At 50.4% G+C, this 25,709-nt stretch overlaps 6 protein-coding genes across 6 annotated transcripts; 2 read left to right on the top strand and 4 right to left on the bottom strand.

The window, feature by feature from the left end:
- Positions 1–1,708: 1,708 nt before the first annotated feature.
- SLS55_002806 (uncharacterized protein) lies at positions 1,709–3,676 on the bottom strand (the record flags this gene model as incomplete). Its single annotated transcript, XM_066774286.1, has 1 exon — positions 1,709–3,676. The coding sequence occupies one exon, from the start codon at positions 3,674–3,676 to the stop codon at positions 1,709–1,711; it is 1,968 nt and encodes a 655-aa protein (XP_066634405.1).
- Positions 3,677–4,385: 709 nt separating this feature from the next.
- Positions 4,386–5,653, top strand: SLS55_002805 (uncharacterized protein; the record flags this gene model as incomplete). Its single annotated transcript, XM_066774285.1, has 2 exons — positions 4,386–4,400; positions 4,637–5,653. The coding sequence occupies 2 exons, from the start codon at positions 4,386–4,388 to the stop codon at positions 5,651–5,653; spliced, it is 1,032 nt and encodes a 343-aa protein (XP_066634404.1).
- Positions 5,654–6,507: 854 nt separating this feature from the next.
- Positions 6,508–11,661, top strand: SLS55_002804 (uncharacterized protein; the record flags this gene model as incomplete). Its single annotated transcript, XM_066774284.1, has 6 exons — positions 6,508–6,919; positions 7,002–7,140; positions 7,234–8,868; positions 8,919–9,378; positions 9,450–9,518; positions 9,571–11,661. The coding sequence occupies 6 exons, from the start codon at positions 6,508–6,510 to the stop codon at positions 11,659–11,661; spliced, it is 4,806 nt and encodes a 1,601-aa protein (XP_066634403.1).
- Positions 11,662–16,404: 4,743 nt separating this feature from the next.
- On the bottom strand, positions 16,405–17,634 carry SLS55_002803 (uncharacterized protein; the record flags this gene model as incomplete). Its single annotated transcript, XM_066774283.1, has 2 exons — positions 16,405–17,523; positions 17,596–17,634. The coding sequence occupies 2 exons, from the start codon at positions 17,632–17,634 to the stop codon at positions 16,405–16,407; spliced, it is 1,158 nt and encodes a 385-aa protein (XP_066634402.1).
- Positions 17,635–18,181: 547 nt separating this feature from the next.
- On the bottom strand, positions 18,182–18,418 carry SLS55_002802 (uncharacterized protein; the record flags this gene model as incomplete). Its single annotated transcript, XM_066774282.1, has 2 exons — positions 18,182–18,261; positions 18,289–18,418. The coding sequence occupies 2 exons, from the start codon at positions 18,416–18,418 to the stop codon at positions 18,182–18,184; spliced, it is 210 nt and encodes a 69-aa protein (XP_066634401.1).
- Positions 18,419–19,125: 707 nt separating this feature from the next.
- On the bottom strand, positions 19,126–20,170 carry SLS55_002801 (uncharacterized protein; the record flags this gene model as incomplete). The annotated part of the gene is made up of 2 exons (XM_066774281.1): positions 19,126–20,043; positions 20,087–20,170. 2 exons carry the CDS (start codon positions 20,168–20,170, stop codon positions 19,126–19,128), a joined length of 1,002 nt encoding a protein of 333 aa, XP_066634400.1.
- Between the last annotated feature and the right edge of the window lie 5,539 nt (positions 20,171–25,709).

Here is a 25,709-nt window from a genome sequence, read left to right as displayed (position 1 = left end):
CTCGAGGTCTTCTTCTTCTTCCATACTGGTGGTGACGATCGTTCGGGTCGAAACAACAGATCCAATCATGTAATGTAGTCGAATCCGGCGCCGGGGTCTCTCCAGAGGGGGAACAAAATGGGCATTTTTCGACTTTGGCGGCGGCGGGGGGATTGCTAGCCCTCGCCCTTCGCGGCGCCCCGGGCCCGCTTCGTCGCCTTGAATCAATAGATTGACCTACCTACCTACCTCCTCCTCCTCTCTTGTGCGTTTCTCAGTACCATCGCTTCCAAGCGGACGCATGTTGTCCTAATTGGTGGGGGGGAATGCGGAGTAGCTTGTTTTAGCCTCTGTTGTTCTTTTTTTTCCTTTTTTTTTTTTCCGATGTTGTGTATGTAGGTAGCTATATGCTCCTCGTTGAGTCATTAAAATAAATAACTACCGTCTCTCACGCGATATCACATAAGTGGTAAGGGTATGCGTGTGTGTGTGTGTGTGTGTATGCGCAATCGTTTGCTCTTATCGTTTCATCTATGTATTCTTTCCCCCTCCTCCTTTCCAACGATCGAACGAGAGAGAGAGAGAGAAATTCAAACCAAACCGCCAGGAAATTTCAGACCACCACGTATATCTGCCGTTTCTATTTGCTCTCTCTCTCTCTCTCTTTCTGCTGCTATAAGTAAAAACGAGGGTCGAAAATGGGGACTATAAAATGTAGTAAACCAGCGCGGGTGCCGAAAAGCGACGAATGAATAGACCTGCGGCTGTACAAGAATTGCTTTAAAGTGGGGGCGCGGGGAAAGCGAGAGAAGTCGAAGAAGAAGAGGAGGGAAAAAGGTGGATATAAAAGTCTTTTACAGCGCCGTCTAGAAACGCGTGTGGCGAGGAAGAATGCTGCGATTCTCTACGCGTTGTTCGATTGTTCGTCGAGAGGGCGGGAGAAAAGAAGAAGGGAAAAAAATGGAACGCTCTTCGTCGCGGGGAAGAAGCATCTCTAGTTCAATAAGGGCGGCGACTCCGGCAGAGAAGAGAAGAGAAGAGAAGCGCAAGGCCGGAGTGATGAAATAAAAAGGGGGGTTGCTGAACGAGTAGCAGACGCACGCAGAACGGCAACTCGCTGCGGAAGAAGATAAGCAGAAGAGACACGAACATGGCAAACAAATTTGCAACGCACAAGCCAACTTTCGCCGATATTGAGAAAGACAAAGACGCGCGCCAAATGAGGTTGGAAAAAGGAATTTGGATTTTCAAAACACCCTCCCGATATCCGATCCCGGTTGGGGATGACATGAACGCCGCCAAAAAAAGGCCAAGAACAAGAAGGAAGTGACAAAGTGACACCAATGATTTCTTTCCACCGCCCACGTGATCTTTTGCTCCATCCCGCGTTGCTGTTGGAATAGACCGTAGTAATGGGAGAAATTGCGAGAAATCAGTGGACCTTCCAGCGGCGGGGAGGAGGCCGTGAAAGGTGGAAAAAGAATAGCGGCCATGTGTGCAGAACGTTTGAACCGAATAAAACTCCTCTATCGCGCCGACTGGTAGCTTATCCGCTGGATTTTGAAGGAAAATGCTGGCCGCATTACGGACTATGCCACTGAAGAAGAAGAACGTTCCAAAAGTTGCTCATAGGAGGGGTTTGTTCATGGTGTCTTTGTACATGTCGTGTGTGGTCGTCTGTAGGTTTTCTAGGGAGGTGGGATAGTAAATAATATGCAGCTTCTGTCGATCACACAAATTCTGGCCAGTAGTTGTAAGGCATGAGATCCGGGCCGTCCCAGGATTCGCCGTAGGGGTTCGTGCGCATGCCGGCGAAGAAGCCGTCGTGCGCGATCTCCATGATGTTGATCCAGGAAGACGGTTCGGGGTGCTTGAGCCACTGTACCATAATGTCAGTTCCCTGTGCTAGTCCCATCTCTGTGGTAAGACTAACCTGATTGTGGATGTGGTACGTCCAAGCGCCCTTGAAAAAGTTCTCCAGCGTGCGGTTGTTCGGCGGGAACTTGTCCTCCTCGAATACGTATTCAGCAACCACACCCTTCTCCCTCAATTGCTTCTCCTCAGCACTGGTGGTGGTGAAAGAATCCGAGGGAGTGGAGCCTGGCTTTTGCTGAGCGGCAGATGAGGTCGGGACTTCGGCCTCGTGTCTGCTACCCTCTTCGCTCGAGGTGCGGCCCTCGACGACACTCTGAGTTTCAACCCTGGTCCTGGGCTTCTGCTGAGACAGATCGACAAGGCCAAGCTGCGATCCATCATAGCTTTGCCATTCATCTTTGATGACGCCAGCTTTGCCCTTGAAGGCCTGGCTGTAGTCCGTGAAGCACGGCACAGTGCACCTTCCCTCGCGGTCCCAGTTGAACTCGGTCCAGATAGGGTCGAAAGCGGCGGTCTCGAGCATGAGGAATTCCTGGTCGCGGCCATCCTTCCACGCCATGCGTCCAATGACACGGGGGTGGAAGTTGACTCCCATACGAACACCACCGCGAAGGAGATAAGACGAAATCGACGAGTTGGCGGTGAGGGACATGATGGCCGTGTTGTAGTCTCCGGGATGCGGGTGGGCTGCCCAACGCTCGGCGAAAGAATGGTTTTGCGGCAGAAACAAGGGGCGCATGTCTCTGAGCATGAGCACGTCCATGTCGAAGTATGCGCCGCCATAGATGTGCAGGATGACAAAACGGACGGCGTCCGAAACGGCAACAGGCAGGAAAGTCATCTGCTTTGCAGTCAAAGCCAGCCATTGCTGCCCAGTCTTGTCCTCAATCACACCCTCTGCAATGGTGACTTCGCCCTTCGCATTGGGCTTGCCGCGCGAGTAACCCATGCCGTCGGTGTGGTCGACATTGCTCGGGAGCGGGATGCGGGAAGGAAATTTCCAGCCCACGACCTTGATATCGCCACGCTCCACAAGGGGAAGGAAACGAGCGAAAAGGGGGTCGCGCTTGAGCATATCATCGACGGCGTTCGGGTTCCTGTCGGCGTCCAGCCAGATGTAGAGGCGCGAGCAGGCCAGGTTCTGGGTGTACAGGTAGCTCTTGACAAAAACTTCGACTCTCCAGGTGGCGGGACCAGTCCAGTAAGTGTGGTAGGGCACAATCGGGCCAGGACATGTTCCAATGGAGCTCTTGGTGGGCTTCGTAGCGTTAGAAATGGGCGTGTAGCTGCTCATGGTATTCCCGTAACCGTCGGCGTCGTTGTACTCGGCCTCCTGAGGGTTCTGCTGGCTTGCGCGCTGGCCGTCTGGCGGAAGCTGGTAGTAGCGGTGCTCCTCGTTGGCAAAAAACTGCAGGCAGTCGAAAACGTTCCGCATCTTCTCAATTCCCGTGTATGATCCCCTGCACTCCTCCACCAGCAGCTTCAGGTCGGCCTCGGTGTCGACGTGGGGTCTCGGTCCGAGGAAGTCATCCTTGGGGGCGACGGCGCTGTCGGGGCGGTTGAAGACGTTGGCGTGCGGGTTGATGGTGATGCTGGAGGGCGAGCCGGCAAACTTGACCTGGACGCCCGACTTGGTCGGCTTGATGAAGTCGACAGGACCCGACTTTCCGAGGAAGGCGGGGATGCCGAGCTTGCCCGTCGGTCGCGAGGAGGGGTTCTTGGCGAGGTTGATTATACTGAGGATGCAGGTGTACAGCAGGGCGGCGAGGAGAAGGTTCCGCAGAAGGGTGCAGAAGCCCCGTAACCGACTGCCCTCGGCCATGCTCGCGGTATGGGGGAGAGTCCTGAGTTCCTGGCGGGTGGTATGGAGGCGAGCGCCGGGGCGTTCAGGCGCGTGCGGTATAAAGCTGGCTCTCAGCGACCGAGGTGCGTATGCGGCGCAGTGCGCTTGTGACGCGGGGAAGGAGTATCGATTAGGTAGGGCAGCGTGGCAGTGAGGCTGTGCTCGGTCTTGAAGCGTCGCGACTCGCAGACAAGACAACGGCGATCCGACCCTGGAGCAATTAGGGAGCAGCGAGCAGGAGCAGAAAAGAAAGCAGCGCGGCGGGCGAGGGGAGGCGGTCAAAGGAGTGACAGTCGCGCCGGATTGGTGCTCGCGGACTCGCGCAGGGCTGGGGCAGTGAAAAGGCGGAGTGGACCTGGCTGACACGGGCCTCGAATTAATTTTAAGCGGCGGATTGGAGCTGCGCGCGGCGCGGGTGGCAGGCCGAGCAGCGACAGGACACAGCCGGGCGGTTTTGAAGGCGCAGCGGCGGGCGGCGGGCGACGAGAGGCGGACAGGAGTGGAACACGCGGGCTGGCCGCTGTTGGTGGGCAGCCCGGACGGGGTGTTCCCTTCACTGCTGCAGGTCGATTGGGGGCGCCGGTGGGTGGCGCGCACAGGCTGCAGCCTGGACCTGGCGCGGCAATTTGCCTTGATTGACGGGCAGCAGCCCCTTTGGGTGCCTGGACCAAACAATCCCTATCGCTTCATGCTCCGCTCTCTCGTCGCGCGCCGCCGCTGCGTCTCGGCCTCTCGCCGCCCGCGCCGTGCGCCGTGCAGCCTCAGCGGAACGAGTACGGTGCTGCTCGGCGGGCGTCATCGCTACTCCACAGCCAGGCACGACGTGCAGGTCGCTTGCAGATCCAACGGAGACGTGCGCCTGAGGTAACCGCCGCCCAGAGCACAGCCGTCCTTTGCTGACACGGCCATGCAACGGCCAGCATCCTGCAACCCCAACAGCCGTCGCCCATCCTGCTGTTCCTGCCCCCAGGCCCGCTCGCGCCCGCCGCGCCACTCGACCAAGACGGCCTGCTCCACCGGCTGCAGCAGGCTTCCAACGCGACCGTGGTCGCCGTCCACTACCGCCTGAGCCCTGAACATCAGTACCCCACCCCCGTCCACGATGTGCTCACCGCTTACGACTGGGTGCTGGAGCACCTGGCCTCGCAGCCCCAGCACTGCAGCGCCAACAGCCCGCACCTCGCCCGCATCGGCGTGTGCGGCGAGCTCGTTGGCGGCAGTCTGGCCACCATGCTCGCCATGACCGAGTGCCAGCTGGCTTCCCATCGCATCGTGGCCGCTGCTGTGAACAACCCTGTTGCCGACTGGATCTTCCCCTCGGACTTGCGCCAGGTGCAAGACGCCGAGTCAGAAAATGTCTCACCCGGTGACGAAGGCGAGGGACGCGCACGCCCTCAGAATAAGCTCAAGAAGACCCCTGTCGCTCGGCCTCCGTCCTGGGACACTTATGCTCAGAACCCCGCTCTCCCTCAATCGGCAATGGTGCACGCGCGCAACGTGCTCTTCCCCAACTTCGACGCCTATTTTGACCCCTTCGCATCTCCCATCCATTTTTTCCGAACTCCGGGAATCAGCTACTCGGTGCCCATCAGGACCGAAGATGACTGGGCATCCGAGGCTCCCAACGAATATAACTTCATGGATAGCATCGAGCCTGTGCTGGAGGAAAGACGCCGGTCGTATCGCCGCTATCCACCAACAGGGATGGGGCTGAGACTCCCGGTGCTCACCGTCAGCGTTGGAGAAGAGTCTATGCTATTCGATCAGGGAGAAGAACTCGTGAGGCTGGTCAAGAGGAGTGTGGACAAGAACGCGGTAACAGAAGGCGAGGCGGAAAGAAGGGTTGGTCTTAGACTAAGGCCGGGCGCCGGACTATGGAGCGGTCCGTTCCGCGCACGGGATTGGCATCAAGAGGTAGGAGCTATTGGCGCTTGGTTCGGCAGAATCCTGGCGTGAATGGACGGGTTCGCACTGTACATTGGATTGCCTGATAGCACTGAACTCGGGTGAGCATTCCGCGTGACGGCCGAGAAAGCAATCATTGATCAAAGACAGATGGCTGCATGCTCGATGTGTGAGACCAACTGCACAGATCAAGTGTAATTTCGTAAGTGGCAGGGTAGTGACATCTCATCTTGATTCCTGGGCGTAGAAGTATCGAGGCAAATCAGTTCTACAGCCAAGAGCATGAATTTCGCAGTCCATCGAGAAACGCTTCTTCAGCACCTCATCGAAAAAGGCTACGGCAACAACGTAGCCTGCGTTCGTCAAGTAAGTAGTAAGATGAGTAAGCCAGCTTCACTTCTCACAGAAAAGTCATGCTCCCATACGCCACTCTTGCACTTCAACCTCCATTCAAGCATGCCCACTCACAAGGAGTTGCCTGTGCCCTTGAATCAGCGCAGTTGGGTATTTCTACAGGTAATGCTCCTGCGTAGGAGATTTGGCCATGTTGAATGCACTATGGAATCCTCTATCCTTGGTGTTACTTTTCGCGTTGCTTCGTCCATCGTACAATGATGCCTCCAGTCGGAATTTGGGTTGGTTGAGGTGAGGTGTTGGCGCGCAGCGGCAGCAACGCCCGCCCGCGACTTCCTCCCGCGTCCAGGTCCCGACGGGAGTCTTCCGGCCACGAATGAGCTTTGCCACCTCTTCCCATTCATCTTCTCGCCCTCGCTCATCTCACCCACAGCGCCCACGCGTTCCTTGATATCTCGCAGTCCTCTTACACACCTTCCAGAGTCGTGTTTGCACCACCACCGTGGGATCTCGGGAAATTTGAGTCAATCCAGTCTCTGGGCTCGCCCACCATGCCTTCACCTGAGGCTGGTGGGGTTCACCACGCCGAAGGATTGAAAGGTCCGGCTCAGCATGACTTTGATCCTGACGTTCTCGTCCGCGACTTCTCACTCGTGGCCGAAGTCTCCGGCGAACAACATGACCATCTCACCCAAAGGGCCCCGCAGGACACGCACAGCCAGCGACCCTCCCAACCTTCCATCCTCCACGAGGTACATAGGACTCGAACCGTACCTCTGAAAGACGATGATGCCCCACGCAAGCATATCGAAAGGCCTCGCTCGTCGGGCAAGCCGACTTCCGAGGGTTTCCAATGGGGCAAGGCTCAGAAAGCCCAGATGGATATGTCGAGGAGGATAGGCCCAAAGACTCAAGTTAATGACGCTCATGAGCGTCACGCTGCAACAGAACAAGGAAATTCGGGTAAGCTATTTCATGTACTTGCCTCAATCGAAGCTCGTACTTTGTATTTTGTTCACTCAGGCTGACGTACGGAAAATAATAGCACCGCTTGTCGATGATGCAAACATCGAAGTAACTGCACGAGATCGTCCAGGCTATGAAGAGGCTGGCATGGAACACTCAAAGGATGCAACGTCCGAGAAGCCTCTCGAAGCCCCTTCAGAGACTCACAGAGCTGATTTGTACGTTCCACTCCATCAAACGCGGCACAGTTTTGCTCTCTACGCCACAAATGAATTTGCTTTGAACACATGGCCGACTAATATCCGTAATAGGAATTCGTTGCCCTCGCAAACAGCCCAAACCGCCGACCCATCACTTGATGCTGCCCGAGCCGACCATTCCAGCACCAGAGACAACTCCACCTCTTGTCAACAGGCCTTCCACATCCAATCAGAGCAGATCCCATTCCCGGCACTTGTCGGTAGAGAACAGACTCAGGGGAAACATACGAAACATGTCAGACCACCCACTGCCACTGCTGGCAGCCAGGAGAAGTTTGGGCCGAACAACTTCTTGTCTGGTTCGCACATCCAGCATGCCATTGCTCCACTTTCGAATGCTGCTGGCAAGAACGCAAAGAGGATACCTCGCGAACAACAGCACTCGGCAGACCCTTTGGGTTCTGAAATGTGGGAAGCGGGTGAGAGTGCCAGTGTTCCATCAGCTACCAGTGGAACAGCCATCTCTGAGGTGCGCTTTCGGCCACCGCATCCAAGAGTGAAAGCTCTCGCTCAGCAAGGTGGCCGTGGGATGGCGGAAGGCAATACTTACCAGCAACGTCCCGAGCAGGACGAGCACACGATGGATGCATGCGTCCAGGGTCAGAGCTACGTTGTTCCTGAGCAAAGTTGTTACATCCGAGACCAGCACCAAGGACCACCCAGCATCAAGAGACAGTCCTTGGGGAATGTGCCACCTCGCAAGGGCCCCAGTGACCCGAAGCCCGACTCCACCAAACAGGGCCAGCTGCACAGCCTCAATACTCAGGCAGGCCCTGCCCGAATCACCAAGGCTGGAGCCGGCACGAAGCAGGCACGTGGCATCACCAAAGCAACAAAAGGCACTGGTCGTCCAGGCGAGCCGATGAAACCTTCAGGGGCGGGACTTGATATCCACTCGAGCCAAGTCCTTAACATCTGGCAGAAGTTGTTTGAGAAGGAGCAGCGAGATTTGACAGCAAAAGAAGTGGCGAGGCGCGAAAGCTGCGAGGCGGAGGTTGCCAGGCTACGCTCCGCCGAACAAGAGCACGATGCGGCACTGAAGGCCGCGAAGAAGGCCAAGCTGAACGCATCCACGAAGCTGCAACAACTCCAAGGTGCCAATGAGGAGTTGAGTAAAAGAATCCGGGAGTTGGAAGCATGTCTATCCGACACGTCGCACGAAGTCAAGGAGCTTCAAAGAGATAAGAAAATTGCGGCCACAGCCTGTTCGAAGACGGAGAAAAAGATCGAGATGCTGGAAGCTGACAAAAAGTCTTTGGTCATTTCGCATGATGACGCACAGCAGAAAGCCTCGCAGGAACTTTCAGCGACGAAGATCAAGCTCACTGAGATGCAGAAGGATCTCGAGGATGCCAACCAGTTGATTGGGAGACTCAATGCAGAGGTCAGCCAGAAAGGCCATGACCTTGAAGAGCAGAAAGACCGTGTAGCTCAGCTCTTGAGGGACAATGAGGAGACGTTGGCCAAGTACAACGACATCGATGGAGAGATCAGCAAATTAGGCCCTTCTCTGGAGAAACCTCTTGCGGAGTTAACCCATTCAGTCAAGGAGCTTCTCGAACAGCAAGCTACCAAAGATTCTGTCGAGGATATTGCGCAAAGAATTGGGAACATTCCCTCCCTGATCTCTAATGAGCATGTGGACTTCGGCAACTTGCAAATGACTCTTCAATCTTTGAACGACTCGTAAGTTCATGACTCCCTGTAGTCACCATTTGTAGTTGACATAATTCCAGAGTTCAAACTAGGTTCGATGATTTCAAGCAGTCCACGAAGTCCTCCAGCCAAGATGATAGCGCCATCGAACAACGCCTTATGAGCAGTTTACAGGAGGAGTTCAGATCATTTAGATCTTCGCAAGAAAATCTGGTTGAGGCCCAGACTAAGAAGGCGGCTCTGGAGGAGCGTTGCAAAACTCTCCAACATAGCGCATCCGAGCTGCAAAAGAAGTTGGATGCCGCGGCAGGCATTGAAGAAGCCTCACAAAGGAGTCTTGTCGCAGTCCAGACTGAGCTATCGTGTCTCAAATCCAGCCTCACAGTTGACTCTACTCGATTACAACAACTTGAGATCAGCAAGGCGGCGGTCGACCAGGAGCTGCGAAACGCTCTCGCCAGGATTCATGAGGAAGAGCAGAAGCGCCGTGCTCTTTCGGAGGTCGAGCTGGGGCTTCGCCAAGAAGTCATGGAGCTGAAGGTCCGTCATATCTTTCTTCGAAGCATGGTCCTTTTGCAAAAGGCGGGCGTTCAGGAGCTGACGTTTTCCAGGAACAATTGAGGGATGCGAAGGATTCTACCTCCAAGCCCCAAACAACCAGTAATGGAGGCCGCACAGATGTGAGCTGAGTCTTGCAGATTCTCTTGATAGACTTGGCTGACGTATACTCAGGTGTCTCAACTGATCAAGGCCGCACAAGAGGAAGCCCGTCTCTACTATGCAAAGCATTCTCGGGATGTGGTAGAAGGTGCAAAGGCGAAACATGCAAATGAACTGCGCGCGGAACAGGTGAAAACGCGTCAATCCGGCGAAATTCTGAGATTTCAATCCGCACAGATCGCATCACTCAAAGAGCAGATTTGTCGGAAGGACTCGGAACTTCAGAGTCTGAAAGGTTCAGTTCCTGCAGAGAATGCTACCATTGATGACCTTCAACGTCAATTGGATGTTGCGAAATCAGAGATCGCAAAGATTCGAAGCCTGAGGGAGGCAGAAAACGATGAGAAGCTGAAGGAGCTTCAACAGCAGCTAAGCGGTGTTCAGACCCAAAAGCAGGAAATTGATCTCAAGTGTCAGCAACTTCAGCGGGACAACGACACAGTACAGGGACAGCTTGGAGCTACCAACAATGAGCTCGCAATGATTCATCGGCAATTCGAAGAAACTCAAACCCTTCTGAAAGAGTCAGAGCAAGAAGCTGCGAGGCAAAAGAGTGACGCGGAGGAGATGCTGCTTCAGCGAGAGGAGCAGTGGGCCGCTGAACTTGATGGCATTCGGAGTCAGTTGCAAGAATCAAATGCCCAGCTACAGGAGAACGAGGCCAGTCATCAGCTTCAATGTGAAGAGTATGCGGAACAGCTCAGAAGCCAAGTGCCCACGTCGGAAAACAATGAGCCTGAGAAAGACGATGAGATGACTCAGCAGCTGAGACATCCTGCTGAGGACGTGTCCAGACCACCAGCTTCCGTCTCTCCAAATGCTTTGAGGTCTCCCGTTCCAGAGATTATGGCACCAGCAGCAAACTCTGGATCCATCAGAAAGCCGCGAAGAAAGCTAGACCGGTCCAACAAGTCTGTCTCTCATAGTGTCGCCATAACACAGCCAGAAGAAAGTCAACTACTCCACAACTCATCAGATTCTCAGGGCCGTACCCAGCAAGGACTGCAAGCCTCTCGAACGCAGGTCAGTCATCGTTCCTCAGATGGAAGTACCTTCGGCGAGGACTTTTGGGTCTCCCAAGAGCTCGGACGACATGAGAAATTGACGGAGCAGGGAGTGGACCGTCTTCAGTCTCAGGGCGAGATGGAGGTGGAGATCCCTGAGACTCTTCAAGATTCCCTGCGCAAGCCAAAATTGTTTTCAGAGTTTGCCAGAGAGCAGGAAGATAGTCAAGAGAATGATCCCACCAGTGGCTTGAGTAGCGCTCAATCTTCGGACTTGGACATACCGGAGGGGTTGGCCGCGCTTCACATTCAACAGGAGGATCGTGTGGAAACGACTCCGACACCAGAAGGCCGTGGCACAGATGGTACAGTAAGACAGACATACGCCTCCATGGAGAATCCATTCTTCGAGGAAGAACGCCCGGTGTCTCGGGCAAACATGAGTAGGCGACTTGAAACGTCCTATCAGCTACGCCAGGAATCGTACCAATCAGGCTCCGGAGTCGCAGAAGCGAGCTTGCCACGAACGCCTTTACATCCTCCTCATGGAATTGAGAGAGCGGAGTCAGGCCAATGCAGCAGCCCTTTGTTCATGGAACCACCCAAACCGAAGAACAATGTGACGTACAGTCACCACCAGACAACCCAATCGACGAAGGCCGAGCAGGACAGCAACAGCACTCCGTCCGGTGCCCTCAAGCGCCCAAAGTCTGGGGATTACGATGAATCATACAGCAAGCGGGTCAAAGGCACCTCCAACAAATACAGGTCGAGTCCGATCATGACGCGAGCAACCTCTCGAGCTGGCCCACGTTCGCAGGTGGCAGAAAGCCAGTCTCAGGACCTACGCGTTCGGTTCCCGGAAGAGCCCAGCCAAGTTTCAGCGAACGCCGGGTCCCAATCTCAATCTCAATCGGCACCACAGAAGCCATCGCAGCCTCAATCTCAGCAGCCCACGCGGGTTCCGTCTATGTCTCGCATGAGGACTTCAGAAGGCTCTTCTTCGGGCGGCACTCGCAATGCTACGCCAAAGAAGGCGCGGAGACGCAAGACAGACGAGATTGGTGGTCGCTTTGACCAAGAGATCAAGAGCTTGTAATGAGCAAATTGAGCAGACCCGGCTTACTCTCTTCCGAAACAGTCCGGTCTACTCCAGTACGGCTCTTTGATTTGCATCAACAATATCTTCCGTTCAGCATTCATACTCCCGAGAATCTCCAGGATTGCTTTTCACGCATTTGCTGACTCTTTGAGATGTTTTTCATCATGGCTTCATGTGGCAATGTGACGGACGGTGTGAGGCAGAATGTGAGGGAGACTGTGGGAATGGTAACATGGCCAGACTTGTTCTTTGTGCTCAGAGTAATTTTTCCACAAAGTCAGAATCCTTTCTCGGCGACATATATAGTACAGGTTATCGCTGAACCAGAATAGCTCATTGCTCTCAAGTCGTCCCACCAAACGCCGTGATATCATGCTTTTTTTATTCTTTCTTTTCTTTTCTTCCATTCGCTCACGTCTACAACCGTAGGGTGAAGACTCCGGAGCCCATCTCTTAAACTCGTTGATGATGGTCTTTCTTCTCCCATATCCAGCAGCGTTGGGTTTGCTCTTTGAATCATCATCAATCTTGCAGGATCAATATTCCATTGTTCCGATCCGGTTTTTGCTGGAAAAAGAAGCTCGGCGGTGACGACGGCGACAGTAATGCTTCACACGGCAAAATTGTTCCGACGACGACGACGACGACGACGATGATTGACGTCGCTCATTTGCCGCGCTTCTGCTCGAGGAAAAGGACCTTCTTCCGCACTGTAGCGCCACAATGTTCGTCAGCATTCCGTCCATCCATCTTGATATTCATCCATCCATGCGCGATATAGCCCTCGGCACGTGCGCGCGCGTTCGCTCGGCCACTCGTTCGTTCGTTCGCTCGTCCGTCCGTCCGTTCGTCCAGTCTTCGCTTCTTTCCCTATCCTTTCCCTTCTTCTTCTTCTTCTTCTCTCTCTCTCTCTCCCATCCAACTTTTTCTCCCCTCCTCTCCATCTCTCTCCCGTCCAGCTCGCCGGTTTTTTTTTTTTTTGCTGCAGTGTGGCCGGTTCCAAGCTGCCTAATCCCAGAACCCAATTCCAATCCCAATCCATCTATCCATCCATCATCCCCGTCTTCCAAATCCAAAAAGGCCGGCCTCTCTCATCCATCCCGTTGAGTCGTGGTGTGGCAGGGCCATCGGAAGGCATCGCCGCCGGAGCAAAAAGACGGAACCAAGAAAAAAAAAAGAAAAAACACAACACGTACCGACCGGATCGTACTTGAGCATGCTGAGCGGGCGGTGGGCGCGCGGGCGCACAAACGTCTTGAAGTAGCCCGTCATGGCCATGGAGATGAGGCGGACGGCGATGGTGCGGGATTTCTCTGTTCAGCAGGGAGCGGGCATCGTGTCAGCGGCGGCGTGTGTGTGTATTGCGGTTTGTGGTGTGTGCGGTGTGCGGCGATTGCGCGCTGGTCGTTCGTCTGGCTGTGGCTGGCCATTGCGGGATGTGTGTGGAGATGTGCAACGTACGTTTCTTCGCCATGGCGGTCGTAGGTAGGGTAGGTGGTGGTGAGGAGAGGGCAGCTGCGGGCGGCGGCGGAGGCGGCGGAGGTTGGCTGGGGCTGGCTGTCGTCGCGGAGGTTTGCGGCGGAACAACGCGAGCGGAGCTGCGATTCGGGTCGATGCTCCCGGGGAATTGCCGGCGGACCGGTCCGTGCGCGCGCGTCGGCGGTTCGTGTGCGCCGACGACCTGTCTTGCTCTCGGCCGTGGTCATCGTGCGTTATCGAGTTGTTGGAGAACGTGAGGGGGTCGGTTGGAAGGGAGGAGGGAATGAGGCTGCTCGCGCGCTTGTCGGTGCTGGCTCTGGCTGTAGTCGCGGTGGTGCGGACGTCGTGAGTGAGGGTACCAGAGCGAATGCGGTAGTGGAGGGGGAGGATGGGTAAGTCACTACTAAGATGCGATTGGGGTATTGATGCTCTGTGATTGCTTTTTTTGTTCTCGGCTCAACTGAAGGTGCTGTATGAGCTACCTTTTCGGTATTGTCACACTCCTTATCCTTCTTCATCTGGTACCTTCTTTGTCCGCTCTGGTCTGACGCGCGATCGATTTCCCTTTGCTGATACTTTTGACCTATGATGGGATAGCAAGCGTATCATATCCGTGATGAACAGGTGATGCTACGTATTTCCGGCGTTGGAAAGCAAGTATCCATGTTTGTAGATATATGTCGGTTACGGCAAATGATCAACCAAACAAAAATCGCCAGTGGCCTGTCCGTACAAGTATATGACTATGGATTCCAGTCATTTGGCACCGTCACATTCCTACCAAGGCTTAATTTACTTCGGTGCGCAGGCACGGTCCAATGTCGTCACATTATCTATGGTGTTCTGGCGAACCCTCGCTACCGCTCTTCGTTTCTACCCCCAAAATCCACCCGACTCAAATAAACCTCTTTCTTCTATACATTCCTTATTCTTTCTTACGATATTATGAGGATCCCACGCTTGTTTATAGATAATTGTTGCCCATTCTGTCCACAAGAGAGCCGCGTATTTCCAAAGTGGATGAGAGCCCCGTCGGACCTTCCTGTTCCGGCATTGCGCCACGCAGCGTCTGCCCGTCTACGGTCCACCGGACGTAAGGCGAGCCCTAGCGGACGTCATTGAGAAATATCCCTCTGTCTGGAAGAACAAGCCCGGATTTGCGAAGGTTCCAGCGGAGCAAGAAATGACGATCCCGCTTAAGCCCGGCTGGGAACGGGATACTAAGCTCACAACCAAGGTCTACCCACTTTCGGCCAAAGACAGGGCCGTGGTCGATGAGACTTTCGACAAGTTGCATGAGCAAGGCAAATTGGACTGGACGCGCACTCACACCGTGTTCGGCTATCCCGTCTTCGTTGTATGGAAAAAGATCCTCAAGGACGGGGTATGGATCGAGAAACCCCGCGCGGTAGTCGACATTCGTCCTTGCAGGCGCCTAAGCCACTAGTAGACGCACCTGACACCGCTCATAAAACACCACCGCCTCAAGCAGACTCGTAAGCGAAGTTCCAACAACACACCTTCCAGACTCACCTGGTATGGCGGTCGCTCTCGCCAACATCACCGAGCGCAAGTCCACTTCTACTTGCGTGAGAACGTTCATCGTCATCGCTTTCTCTACACCACTGACACCATCGTAGCCCCGTCAGACCCTAGGCTTTCTGAGTCTACCTCCCGAGATCCGTGTCATCGTCTACCAATATCTCCTTCGATACGACAAGCCCTTTGACATTTGGCTCAAAGCGTCCTACGTCCGTTTCGACGGCCCATCGGATGAACAGGAAGCATGGACCGCATTTGCGCGCTTCAAGTCCACTCTCGGTATACTCCGCCTCAGCAAGACGATCAACAAGGAAGCCGCCGAGGTCTTCTACGGCCAAAACAAATTCCGCTTCAGCAACACCAACGCGTTCCTCGTATTCCGGTCCTTCGCGGCCACCACCGGCCCCGCGAACACGCGTTTCCTGCGCAAGGTCTCGCTACGAGTCCCTCCCTCCGGCACGTGCGAAGGGGAGATGCTGCCGCCGGACCTACACTCCCTCGTCTGCCCTCCCGACAAACAGAACCCCATCGTCAAGCTCCGCCGCCGCGGCATGGTCACCGACTTCGCCGACGCAACCCGCGACACGGACCTCGAGCACTCGTCCTTTCTCGGTGCCTTCGTGACGCACTTTCGACGGCTCGCCGCGGACAACGGCGGCGGCGGCGTCGCGCTCAGGGAACTGCGGCTGGTCCTCCCGCACGTTTGGAACGCTAATCCGCTCTTCCGGGAAATCATGCCGGCCTACCATCGCGTCGATGCATTGAAGGACTGCATCAAGGACCTCGACGTCTCGCTCGTCGTGCACCAAGGCATGTGGGGCTCTATTGACATCTTCGGCTCTCTCCGCTCCGTGCGTAGGTTCGTCGCTCATGGGGGGCATGTGAATATTAAAAAATTCGTTAAAGCGAATCTGTGGTTCTTCAGAGAGGTGGCGGGTATAGGCTAGGCTCCGCGGCACGTCTTTGATTACTGGGACGGGCGCGAGGCGTACGCGGTTTTGGGGGATGATGGGGAGCACGTGCAGGAGATAATTCCGGGGTGCACTGTCGCCGTCGCGGACGCCATGTCCGAAGACTATTCGGATAGCCTCCTTTCGGGTGACGACTTATCGGATGAAGAATGGTAGGGTGTAGATTAGCTGAAGTTTTTTCCTTGTCATCTCATATTAAATAGGCTTGCTAAACAATGCTCGTGCTATTTTTTTTTTTTCGTAATTGCTACATTGCCTCATGCTTCTCCATTTAGTGCTTTGTTTGTCCACAATATGTGCTTCAAAAAACTTGCCGCTCGATGAGGTGAGACACGATTGACTTTTCTTTCCAGGCACACCTTTTCGGTTCATGATGGGCCAGCAAGAGTATCATGCAAACCTATGGCTGGATTAGGAACTCGAATGGGAATGGCAATAGAAGTGTGCTTTTTGAAGTTTCTACATACGATCCTTTTTTAACCATCTTATTACGTAGTTGCATACTATAACCGCTCTAGTTGTCTCTATTGCCCTAATAAGCACCGCTTGGAAACTATAAGCGCCGCTGAAAGCACATTACGTATAAGAGAGGCATACCTTAAAGGAGAATAAATTTCGCTATAGGGCCTTTCTATCTCAATCCGTGTCATTCTTTCAAGCTGCCCTTGTAATTGCCCTCCATCTATACGTGACTCTCAGTGCCGCTTTTCACATAAAGGCCCACCACTATTCGAGCCCCTATTACTGATCAAACTTTGCGGAACGCCAGCGGCCCATGCTCCAGCATCGCGCTCTCATCATCCCCAAACAAGTACCCCGCCCTCAGACAGCTGCGGAACCCATCATACTCAGGCTCGTCTTTCGGCCGTCCGTACTTCTCCGCAGCCGCATCACCATCCGGAAACCTCCAACCAGGCACGATCGGCTCCAGGACGTCCGGATCGCCCTCGTTCCGCAGATCCAACACCCCGTCGCCGCGATCAACGCCGTCGTAGCCGTAGCCGACACGGTACCCCTTCGCCCGGGCGCGGTACAGCAGCCACAAATACATCTCCGCCATCAGCCGTTCCGTGTAGATGTACTCGAACGACTCCGCCCGCGCGCCCCGCCACGTCGAGTGCACGAGCACGAAGCCGATGTCGACCCCGTCCCTCAAGCCTTCCAGCTCGTCCCAAAACCAGCGGTCCTGGTGCCACCGCCGCACGTGCGCTAGGTCGTTTGTCGACTCGCAGCTGTCGTCGCACACCAGCGCGTCCGTCAGGTAGTCGAACGGCCCGTCCGCCGCGAACGAGTCGACGGGGATGAGCAACCGGAGTTTCGTCAGCCCGCCCAGGCGCCGCAGCCGCTGGCATACGTCGCCGACGACGGAAACGTGCGCTGCCCGCGCGCGCTGGTCGAGGCCGGCGAGCCAGGTGGGCGGCGATGGCGGTGCGGTCGCCGGCGCCGGCAGGGAGACGGCGCCGAGCATGGCGGCGAACGCGGGCTGCTGGGAGGAGGAGGAGGTGGCGGAGTGCGCGCCGCCGTAGCGCAGGAATGGCGCGCGGATGGCGAGCTTCTTGAGGAAACGCGCGTTGGCGGCGCCGATGGTGTGCAGGAAGAGGTCGAGCATGCGCCAGCCGTGGCGGTTGCTGAAGTGGAACTCGTTGGCGCCGTAGAGGACCGAGGTCGCCGTGGCGTGCGTGCGCTTGTTTGTGAGGAGGAGGCTGGATGCCTGCCGGGCGAGGTGCCGGAATCGCGACCAGTGGGCTTCGAGCTTGGGCCGTTCGGCGTGGCTCAGGTCGAATGGGGTGGGGGCCTTGAGCAGTGCCTCGAGGATCATGATGCGGATCTCGGAGGGAAGTTGTTCGAATGAGGGCCTTGAGAGTGTCTGAGAGTGGGTGGGGGGATGGTCAGCGTATGCGCGAGAAGGAAGGGGAGAGGGTGGGAAGGGAACGCGTACCGGTGCCTTCGCCGATTCTGGGGAAAGTGTGTTGGCCATGGTTGTTTTGCTTGGAGTGGGCGTGGAGACTGGAGTGTGGAGTGTCGGAGTTAGGGTAGTAATGGAAAGCAGGGTTGTAAGCCGAAGTGGCGGAGACGTTCTGAGAAGAAGAAGAGGAGCGGTACCAGGGAGGGTTTAAGTAGGAAAAGCAGGAAGGAGAGTGAGCGGCCTGATTGAGTGTGTTGTCCTGACGCACGCCTTGGTCGCCAAGTGCAGCCGCATGTGTTATCGAGTCCAGACGTGACAGAGTGCCGACTGACGCACGACGCACGACGCACGGAACAGACGACAGTAGCTTCTACAGGAGATCACCAGCCGGGCCGAAGCACACCGGATCCAGCATCTCGATCCGGTTGCTGTGGCTGAGCCTGTTCGTCGCCAGCTCGTCGGAGGAGCTTTTGTCCTCCCGCCAGAGGCTCTTTCCCTTCGTCGGCAACCAGGGGTCCTTCGCCTTCCTGGGCAGGTTGACCCTCGTCGGCTCCGCGTCTCTGGCTCTCTTTGTTCCACGCTTCGCCTTGCTCTCCTTCTTCTTCTCGACCTCCTTCTTCTATAGCGCCGGGTGCTGCAGCGCCTCGCTGGCCTTAATGCGGTCCTTGGGCTCGAATGCCAAGAGCTTCTTCAGAAGGTCTCCAGCCGGGGCGTAGCAGGCCGTACCCAGCATCTCGATAAGGCTGCTATAGCTGTCGACTAGGTAGCTATACTTGGTAACTTCGGTCTCGGGCGCGATGTAAGTGATCGTGCCGCAGGTGCCGGGCTTCGGCTTCAGCGTGCGATCGCCGAGCATGGCCGCGTTGCCCAGCTGGAACCCGACCAATAGTGTACCCGGCAGACTCACTGTAGCCTCCAAAAGCAACTTGCCATTGACGAGTTCTTGAGGCCAGACTATGAGAAGAGGCCGAGGGAGAGTATATACAAATATAAGGAGAAAAGAAACGCAGAAAGACAGGCGTTGTAGAAAGACGGAAGGAAAAGAAGGACAGCAAAGAGGATCCAAGCTTGAATGACTTGAACATCATCTTTTCTGGCCACGCAATCCACCAAAACATCCACACTTATATTGTTTAGCGCTTTTTGAATTTTATGGGTCGTGGGGGACTGTTTATGCGGATACTTATAAGGATTTATAAATCGCATCTTCGCCCTAATGCTTGCTCTAACTTGTCACATGGATCGCGCTTGCACGTTTGGCAAAAGCACCCAAATGTAGCAAAGAATTTGTGATGACGAAATCAATTCAGGCCTATCTTTCTATGGGTTTGTGTCTAAACAACCATGCTCTTATTTGATTGTTCGCCATAGCAAATCCAAATGCACAAGCATGGCTATATGTGAGCCACGTGAATCGAAACTACTGATCGTAACCGAACCAAGTATCCAGTTATAGGACTCTTCATACGCGACATATTCATCATCGGAGTTTTTATCATCAGGATCGACAGACTGTTTACCATCCGAACTAATGGACTCTACCATTCACATAATCGGACTATTTCATCCCTTCGACGGGACCTTTTCCCACTCCAACGGCAGATCCTCTAAGATATCGTCGTCCTCGATCACATCGTACCCGCCCTCGTTGTCCGTCCAGTCGTGGACGTGACGCCACTCCCAACCAGCCCGCGCCATTTCCGCGAAGAGCCAATGGCTCCTCCCGAGGTAGTACGCGACGGTGTCAGGCGGAGAGCCATAGTGCCTGTTCCCGGGCAGCGAGTTGAGGCAGTCGCCATGGTGGAACACAAGCGAGATGCGCAAGTCCTCGACGAAGTTTCTCAACGCGTCGAGCGCGTAGCACATCGCTCTGATATCATCCTTCGGGGAGCCGCAGATGGAATCGACCTCGATGAGCAGCTGAAGCTCCCTGAGGGCGATGCCGTCGGGGCCCGCGGCGAGTTGGTGGAGCGTGTGAACGATGCCGTGGAAGGACGCGAGGTGGATGTCGAACATGTCGCCGGCGGCCACGCATGCCCTGGGCAGCGGCATGCCGAGGGCTTGCAGCAGGAAGATGGAGCTGCCTTGCGGGTCCTGGTAGCAGCCGCGCTTGAGGAAGGGGACGAACAGCGTGAGCTTGCGCAGGAAGCGGGTGTTTTGCGTGCCGATGGTGGCCATGAAGGCGTGGGCCGGGATGGAGGAGTTGAAGGCGCTGAAGCGGAACTCATTCTCGCCGTAGAAGACCTCGGCGGCCTCGCGGTTGATCAGCTTGTTGAGTCGCAGCACGCCAAGGGCGGGCCTGAAGCTGGCGAAGTGGCTCCAGGCGCTGCCTTCGTTTGGGACGCGCAAGGCGGGCACCCACACGACGAAGGCGCGGAAACAGAGCTCGAATGGCGTGGAGGATAGGAGGAGGAGGCGGTAGATCATGATGCGCACTTCGACGGGCAGATCCATGAAGCTCAGAGTCTGGCGGAACTGCGGCTGCATGAATGGGTTTTCCAAGCGGTACGGCGGATGTGCTTACGAAAGGGCGAGCATTTTTGCGCTCGTTGTACAGGTAAGGGAACTTGGCGTACTGCTGGATGTCATTATCCAAGGAGAGCTCCATGGTGGATGGGCGACGCGCACAAGCTCGACAGGGTGTTCTTGGAAGGCGTGTCGTGGGAAGTTCGTGTTTGGGTACGCCCGAGGCGAGGCGGTTGGACTGGAAAGACAAGAGCCATGGGCAGTGATCACGGCGGAACACCGGCGAATGCGTCACGGTCCAATTTGTTATGAATCAATAGTGAATTGACATTCAGCTACGTTCTATATACAAAAAGTCTTTGACAAGGAAGAAGAAAGGGTGAAGGGGGAGGCCTGCTCTTATAGAGAGCAGGCAGCGAAGAAGACGAGTTTCGCCGAAATGAGTGACTAGTGGTGCGTACGGACTACAATACAATTGCCGAGTGTTTGGGTCACTTACTTTGTATGTGTTTGTTCCGTTAAACACCGACCTCACATAGCATCATATCACTAGGGTACCTAGCGCCCGTGCTTTTCAATGGAATACCTAGTAATACTGTATCCAGCCATTATAACGTTTGTGTTCTGCCATAAAACAGGGGCCAGTAGTTAAAACGGATTATAGTAGAATCATCGCCGCCTAGGTAAACCATTAATAACGACGGGTAGTTATAATTTATCTATAAAGCGGCGATCGCTCTAATAGATTATCTATTATCTAATATCGTTACTAATAGATTTACTATTATTAAGATAGTTTTACTATTAATACGTGGCCGCTAATCGCTTCGTTAGATACTAAAGAGCCTCTATACGTTCGGTAAAACGCTAGACGGGTCGTTTATACGGTATCGATATAAGTATCTAGCTAGATTTTACTATAAGAGACGTATAAATTCTATAGTATTAAGTAAATAGTTAGATAGATAATTAAGATATATTATAATTTAGTAAGATAAATACTACTAATATATAAAAGATTTTTACGTCGTCTTTCTATTTCTTCGTAAACGACTTCTATAAGGCTTTTACTACTTCTTCTACTTCTTCTACTTTTACTACTTCTACTACTTCTACTACTTCTTCTACTTCTTCTACTTCTACTACTTCTTCTACCTCTTCCGCGGGCGACCTTTAGTAAGAGACGACGGCGGCGGCGAAAAGAGTATATACTTCTTTTAGTTTTACTCTACTACGATCTACTATAATAGCTATTATATTTACTTAGATATTAATACCTTCGTAAGCGTATTAATATTCTCTTATATATCTTATACTATAAAAGCGTCTATAGTAGCCTTCGCCGTCTACTTTTTTTAGTATCTTTTTATACTACGTTACTACTTATTAACCTTCGTATACTACTTCTCTTATAATTACTCTTATAAATTCTAAGCCTTAGCGGTCGGCTTACGCGGTCTAATTAGTAGTAGTAATATAGGCGGTAGAGTACTTAATATCGGGTCGCTTATAGTAAAATTATCTACTATTATTAAGAAGCTAACGCTTAGAGAATCTTCTAGTAAATTAAACGAGTTTTAGTAAGAGTTCTCTATAGCTAAGATATCTAGTAATTTAATCTAAGTATTACTACTAATCGCGATTAAGCGCTTACTTAGAGAACTCTCTACTAAATTAGCCTTATTTTAGTAGAGGTTCTTCGCTTCTTTAGCGCTCGATAATTTAGTCTTTCTCTTACGCTATATCGTGCGGCTAGCCTCGCTACGAGTAGTAACGATAGTTGCCTTAATTATAGTAATAGTTATCTAGTTATCTTAAAAGTACTATAGAGACGCGAGCTTCGAGTAATACTTAAACTAATTAAGTATCTCTATATATTTATACTCGCGTAGCTTACGCTATAGCTTAGATTAAAGTCTCTTAGTCTACTCGTTCGTATTCTAGGCGGTAAAGCGTATATATAAATAGGCCTAACTCTTTAAAAGGTCGAGATTAGCGTTTAATATAGAATATCTAGTATTCGCTAGATACTTTTTAAGATTCTTCTATCGTAGTTTAACGTTCGATTTAGATATACTACTCTTTAAAACGTTAAGAACTTCTAATATAACGCCCTACGATAGAACGAGTACCTCTCTAAAGCTTAAATTTATAAGAGATAGTCTACTATAATCGTAATAGACGCTAGTATTTCGTAGTTTTAGTATAGATTTATATAAGAAGACGAATACGCGCGGTTTAAATAGATCGCTATATAATAGAGTCTTATATTAATATAGTAGCGAGACCCTCTACTAGGCTACTACGCTTATAAAAAATATTTATATAGTTAGAATATAAAGAATACTATATAATAACGTTACTAGCTTATATTCTTACTCTTTTAGTTATATCTAGCGCCCGTACTAGACGTAAGATAGTACGAGATAGATTACGAGTATATAAGAGAATCTTAGAGGCTTTCTAGAACTCTAAATATTTTATATAAGAATACGACGACGATAATAACGTTATTCTAGATAATAAACCCCCGCCGCTAGATAAGAAAAACCCTTCGATAGTATTTAAAAATAATTCTAAAGAAAAATATAGCGATAATAACGATCTTAGCGTAAGTATTAATACTTATAGTAGTTTATCGTTAGAGACGATCTTCTAGAGTAGCCCTTTAGCCTAGATAATTCGCGATTCTTATATAATTTACTAATAAAATTAAAATAGATTCGGCCCTTCTCTATTAATATCGTAGTTTAAAGGCTAGCGACTTTCTCTCGCGGGCTTAATACGATAAATTACGCCGTTACTTACTACTAAATTTTCTTCTAATACGAAGACGTGCCTTAGAGCGGCTTAAAAACCTTATAGATATCTACTCGATCTTTATTAACTACTATAAGAATAGCTATATAGTCTTTATAAAGTTATTTCGTAACGATAAGCGCTATAGATACTATTATAAGAAATAATTTTATTCTAAAATTTATCTTCGTCGCCCTCGTCGCTTCTTCGTATATATATCTATTATACTATAATTAATAGAATAATATCGCTACGTAGAGCGAGTAGAGCTTTTAAAGATTTACTTAATACTACGTTAGAACGTTTAGAGTAGTAGGTTATTATATAAACTATAATAATAGAGGTCGCTTTAATAGTCTATCGATCTCGTCTTATAGCTATTACTAGACGGTATATAAGTTACTACTACTAGATACTACTACTATAGTATACTAGTCGCGCTTATACTACTTAATCTATCTCTATAGCTTCGCTATAAGCGTAGTAATATACTTATAACGTCTATTATATCTAGGCTAAAGAAGTATAAGAATCTAAATAGCTATCTATCGCCGCTTATCGAGAAACTACGAGTGCTAAAGTCTACTAAGATTACTATATAGAACGCTTTAGCTATTTTAATAGATGCTCTAATAGGTGTCTTCTTTAAGCTACGAGCTATTCTCTTACTTATAATAGATAACGGGCCTACTATTATAGAGGTTATAGATTTAAAGGCTTCTAGTAATACTATTTTATCGTATAGATACTATAAGATTAAGGTAATATAATATATTAATAATAAGTATTACTATCCGCTTAGTAAAGAAGAAGGCCTTTCTTATATCTAAAGAGAGGTATTACGGGTAGATATCGCTAATATTATAATTCTCGGCCTAGATGCGAAGCGTACTTATAATAAGAAGTTAATTTTAAAGAAAAGCGTATTAGTTTCGTGTTATTTTAGCGTTTTTATAGGTAAAAATAACTATATACGCGCGTTATTTCTACTAGATAGATTATATATACTAACTACTAGATAGATATCGAACGAGAATTCTACTTACTAAGACTCTAATCGCTTTACTTTTCGCGAAGCTTTTCTATCGATACTATATATAATATACTTCTTAATCTTATTAAGCTTCTTATAGGCCTCTAGACTAATACTAGAGGTAGTTTAAAGAATTAGATAAGTACTAAGAAGAACTTCTAGGCGCTTAATAACTATATACTATTATCTAAGAATTAGAAAGAGATATCGACTACTTATAAAGGCCTATAATCGATTCTTTTCTATTTTCTAGTAAACGTACTACTACGAGATCTTATTAACTACTATAAGTACTTTAAAGTAGCTAAATAGTAGGTCTAATTAACTACTTAGAGTTCTCTTTATCTTACGAGTTATCTACGAAAGCGACCTTATAACTATCTATTAGTACTATATAAGATCTTTACCCTCTACTCGTAGAGAGACGTATTTTAATACTAGATTATCTAGATTAGAGGCCTCTATAAGTAGTTTATATAGAAGTACGAGAGTATCTACTATAATAATAAAGATAAGCGTCTTCTAATATATATTCTATAGGTTTATAGCCTTCTCTACCTCGCTAATACTATAGAAGACTATAGTTTAGTAAGATACTAGTAGTAGTTTCCGTTTAAACGTCTCTATAGTCTTACTAAATAACTCGCCCGTAGTAACGCGATATTAGATACTAGCATAACGAATAAGATTATTAAATACGAATACTAAAACCTTTTAGATCTATTTACGCCCTACGATAACGTTAATACTAAACTATAAGAATCGTAGCTATACTTAATAGATAAGATATCTAAAGCGATAATAAGTTCTTATAAAAAGTTACTTCTAAGGCGAGTCCTTCTATAATACTATATAATAAGTAGTAACGATTTAGACACTTAACTAGCTTATTTCGTAGCGAAATATACTAGATTTAAGCGATATCTAGTCGTAAAGAATACTAAGACGTATAAAAGTATTATCTCGTAGAGAAAGTTACTAGATAATCGCGATAGTAGTAGAATCTACTATAAGTTATAATTATCGTCTAATTAGTACGAGTACGGCCGAGTTTAATATTACTTTAATATCCCCGGCTATAGCTACTACGCTTCTATTAATAAATTTAGAGATGTATAAAAGAGTAAGAAAGAGAGGAAATTACTATCTACTAAATATATAAATAGCGGCGAAGAGCGAGTTTTCTATTTAGTAAACGATATCGTATTATCTATTAGTATTATAATATATATAGATATACGAGGTAATCTTATACGTATAGTAGTTAGCCCGATCGAGTATATATTATAGTATATAGAGTATTAGTAGTATTAAAGAAGAAGAAGAAGAAAGAGAAAAGATAATAATTAATTAAAAGGGTCGCTTCGCGGATCGCTACTAGTAGCTATATATATATATATTAATAGGTTTACTATTAATAAGAGTGGTTTTACTATTAATATAAGCGGTATTACCGTATAATCTCGCGAATATACTACTAAAATTAATAGAATATCCCTTATTTATAATGTAAATACTATTTATATTAATAGTAATACTATTAATATACGTGGGTAATCTATTTACGTAATAATAGATTTGGCAACTGGTAAATCTACTATTATTAATGGGTAATCTATTTACGTTTAGTACCCTAGTGTATGCTCTTCTTACGAATGGCCATATTCCCAAACAACGTTATGTAAAAGAAAACCAGCTTAATTTTTATGCTTAAGGTGATTAAGCTTGCCGATTAACATGCTTGCTATCACATTTGCTATCACGTTACAATATTCAGTAGGAAGCTTTCGGGTCATATAAGTGCTGAATCTTCTGCAATGATCCAATGGAGTCATGTCGAATATTTCGT

The sequence above is a fragment of the Diplodia seriata genome, assembly GCF_021436955.1.
Source record: "Diplodia seriata strain FDS-637 chromosome Unknown scaffold_3, whole genome shotgun sequence".
Taxonomy (NCBI): Eukaryota; Fungi; Ascomycota; class Dothideomycetes; order Botryosphaeriales; family Botryosphaeriaceae; genus Diplodia; species Diplodia seriata.
This window is presented reverse-complemented; position numbering and strand designations above follow the sequence as displayed.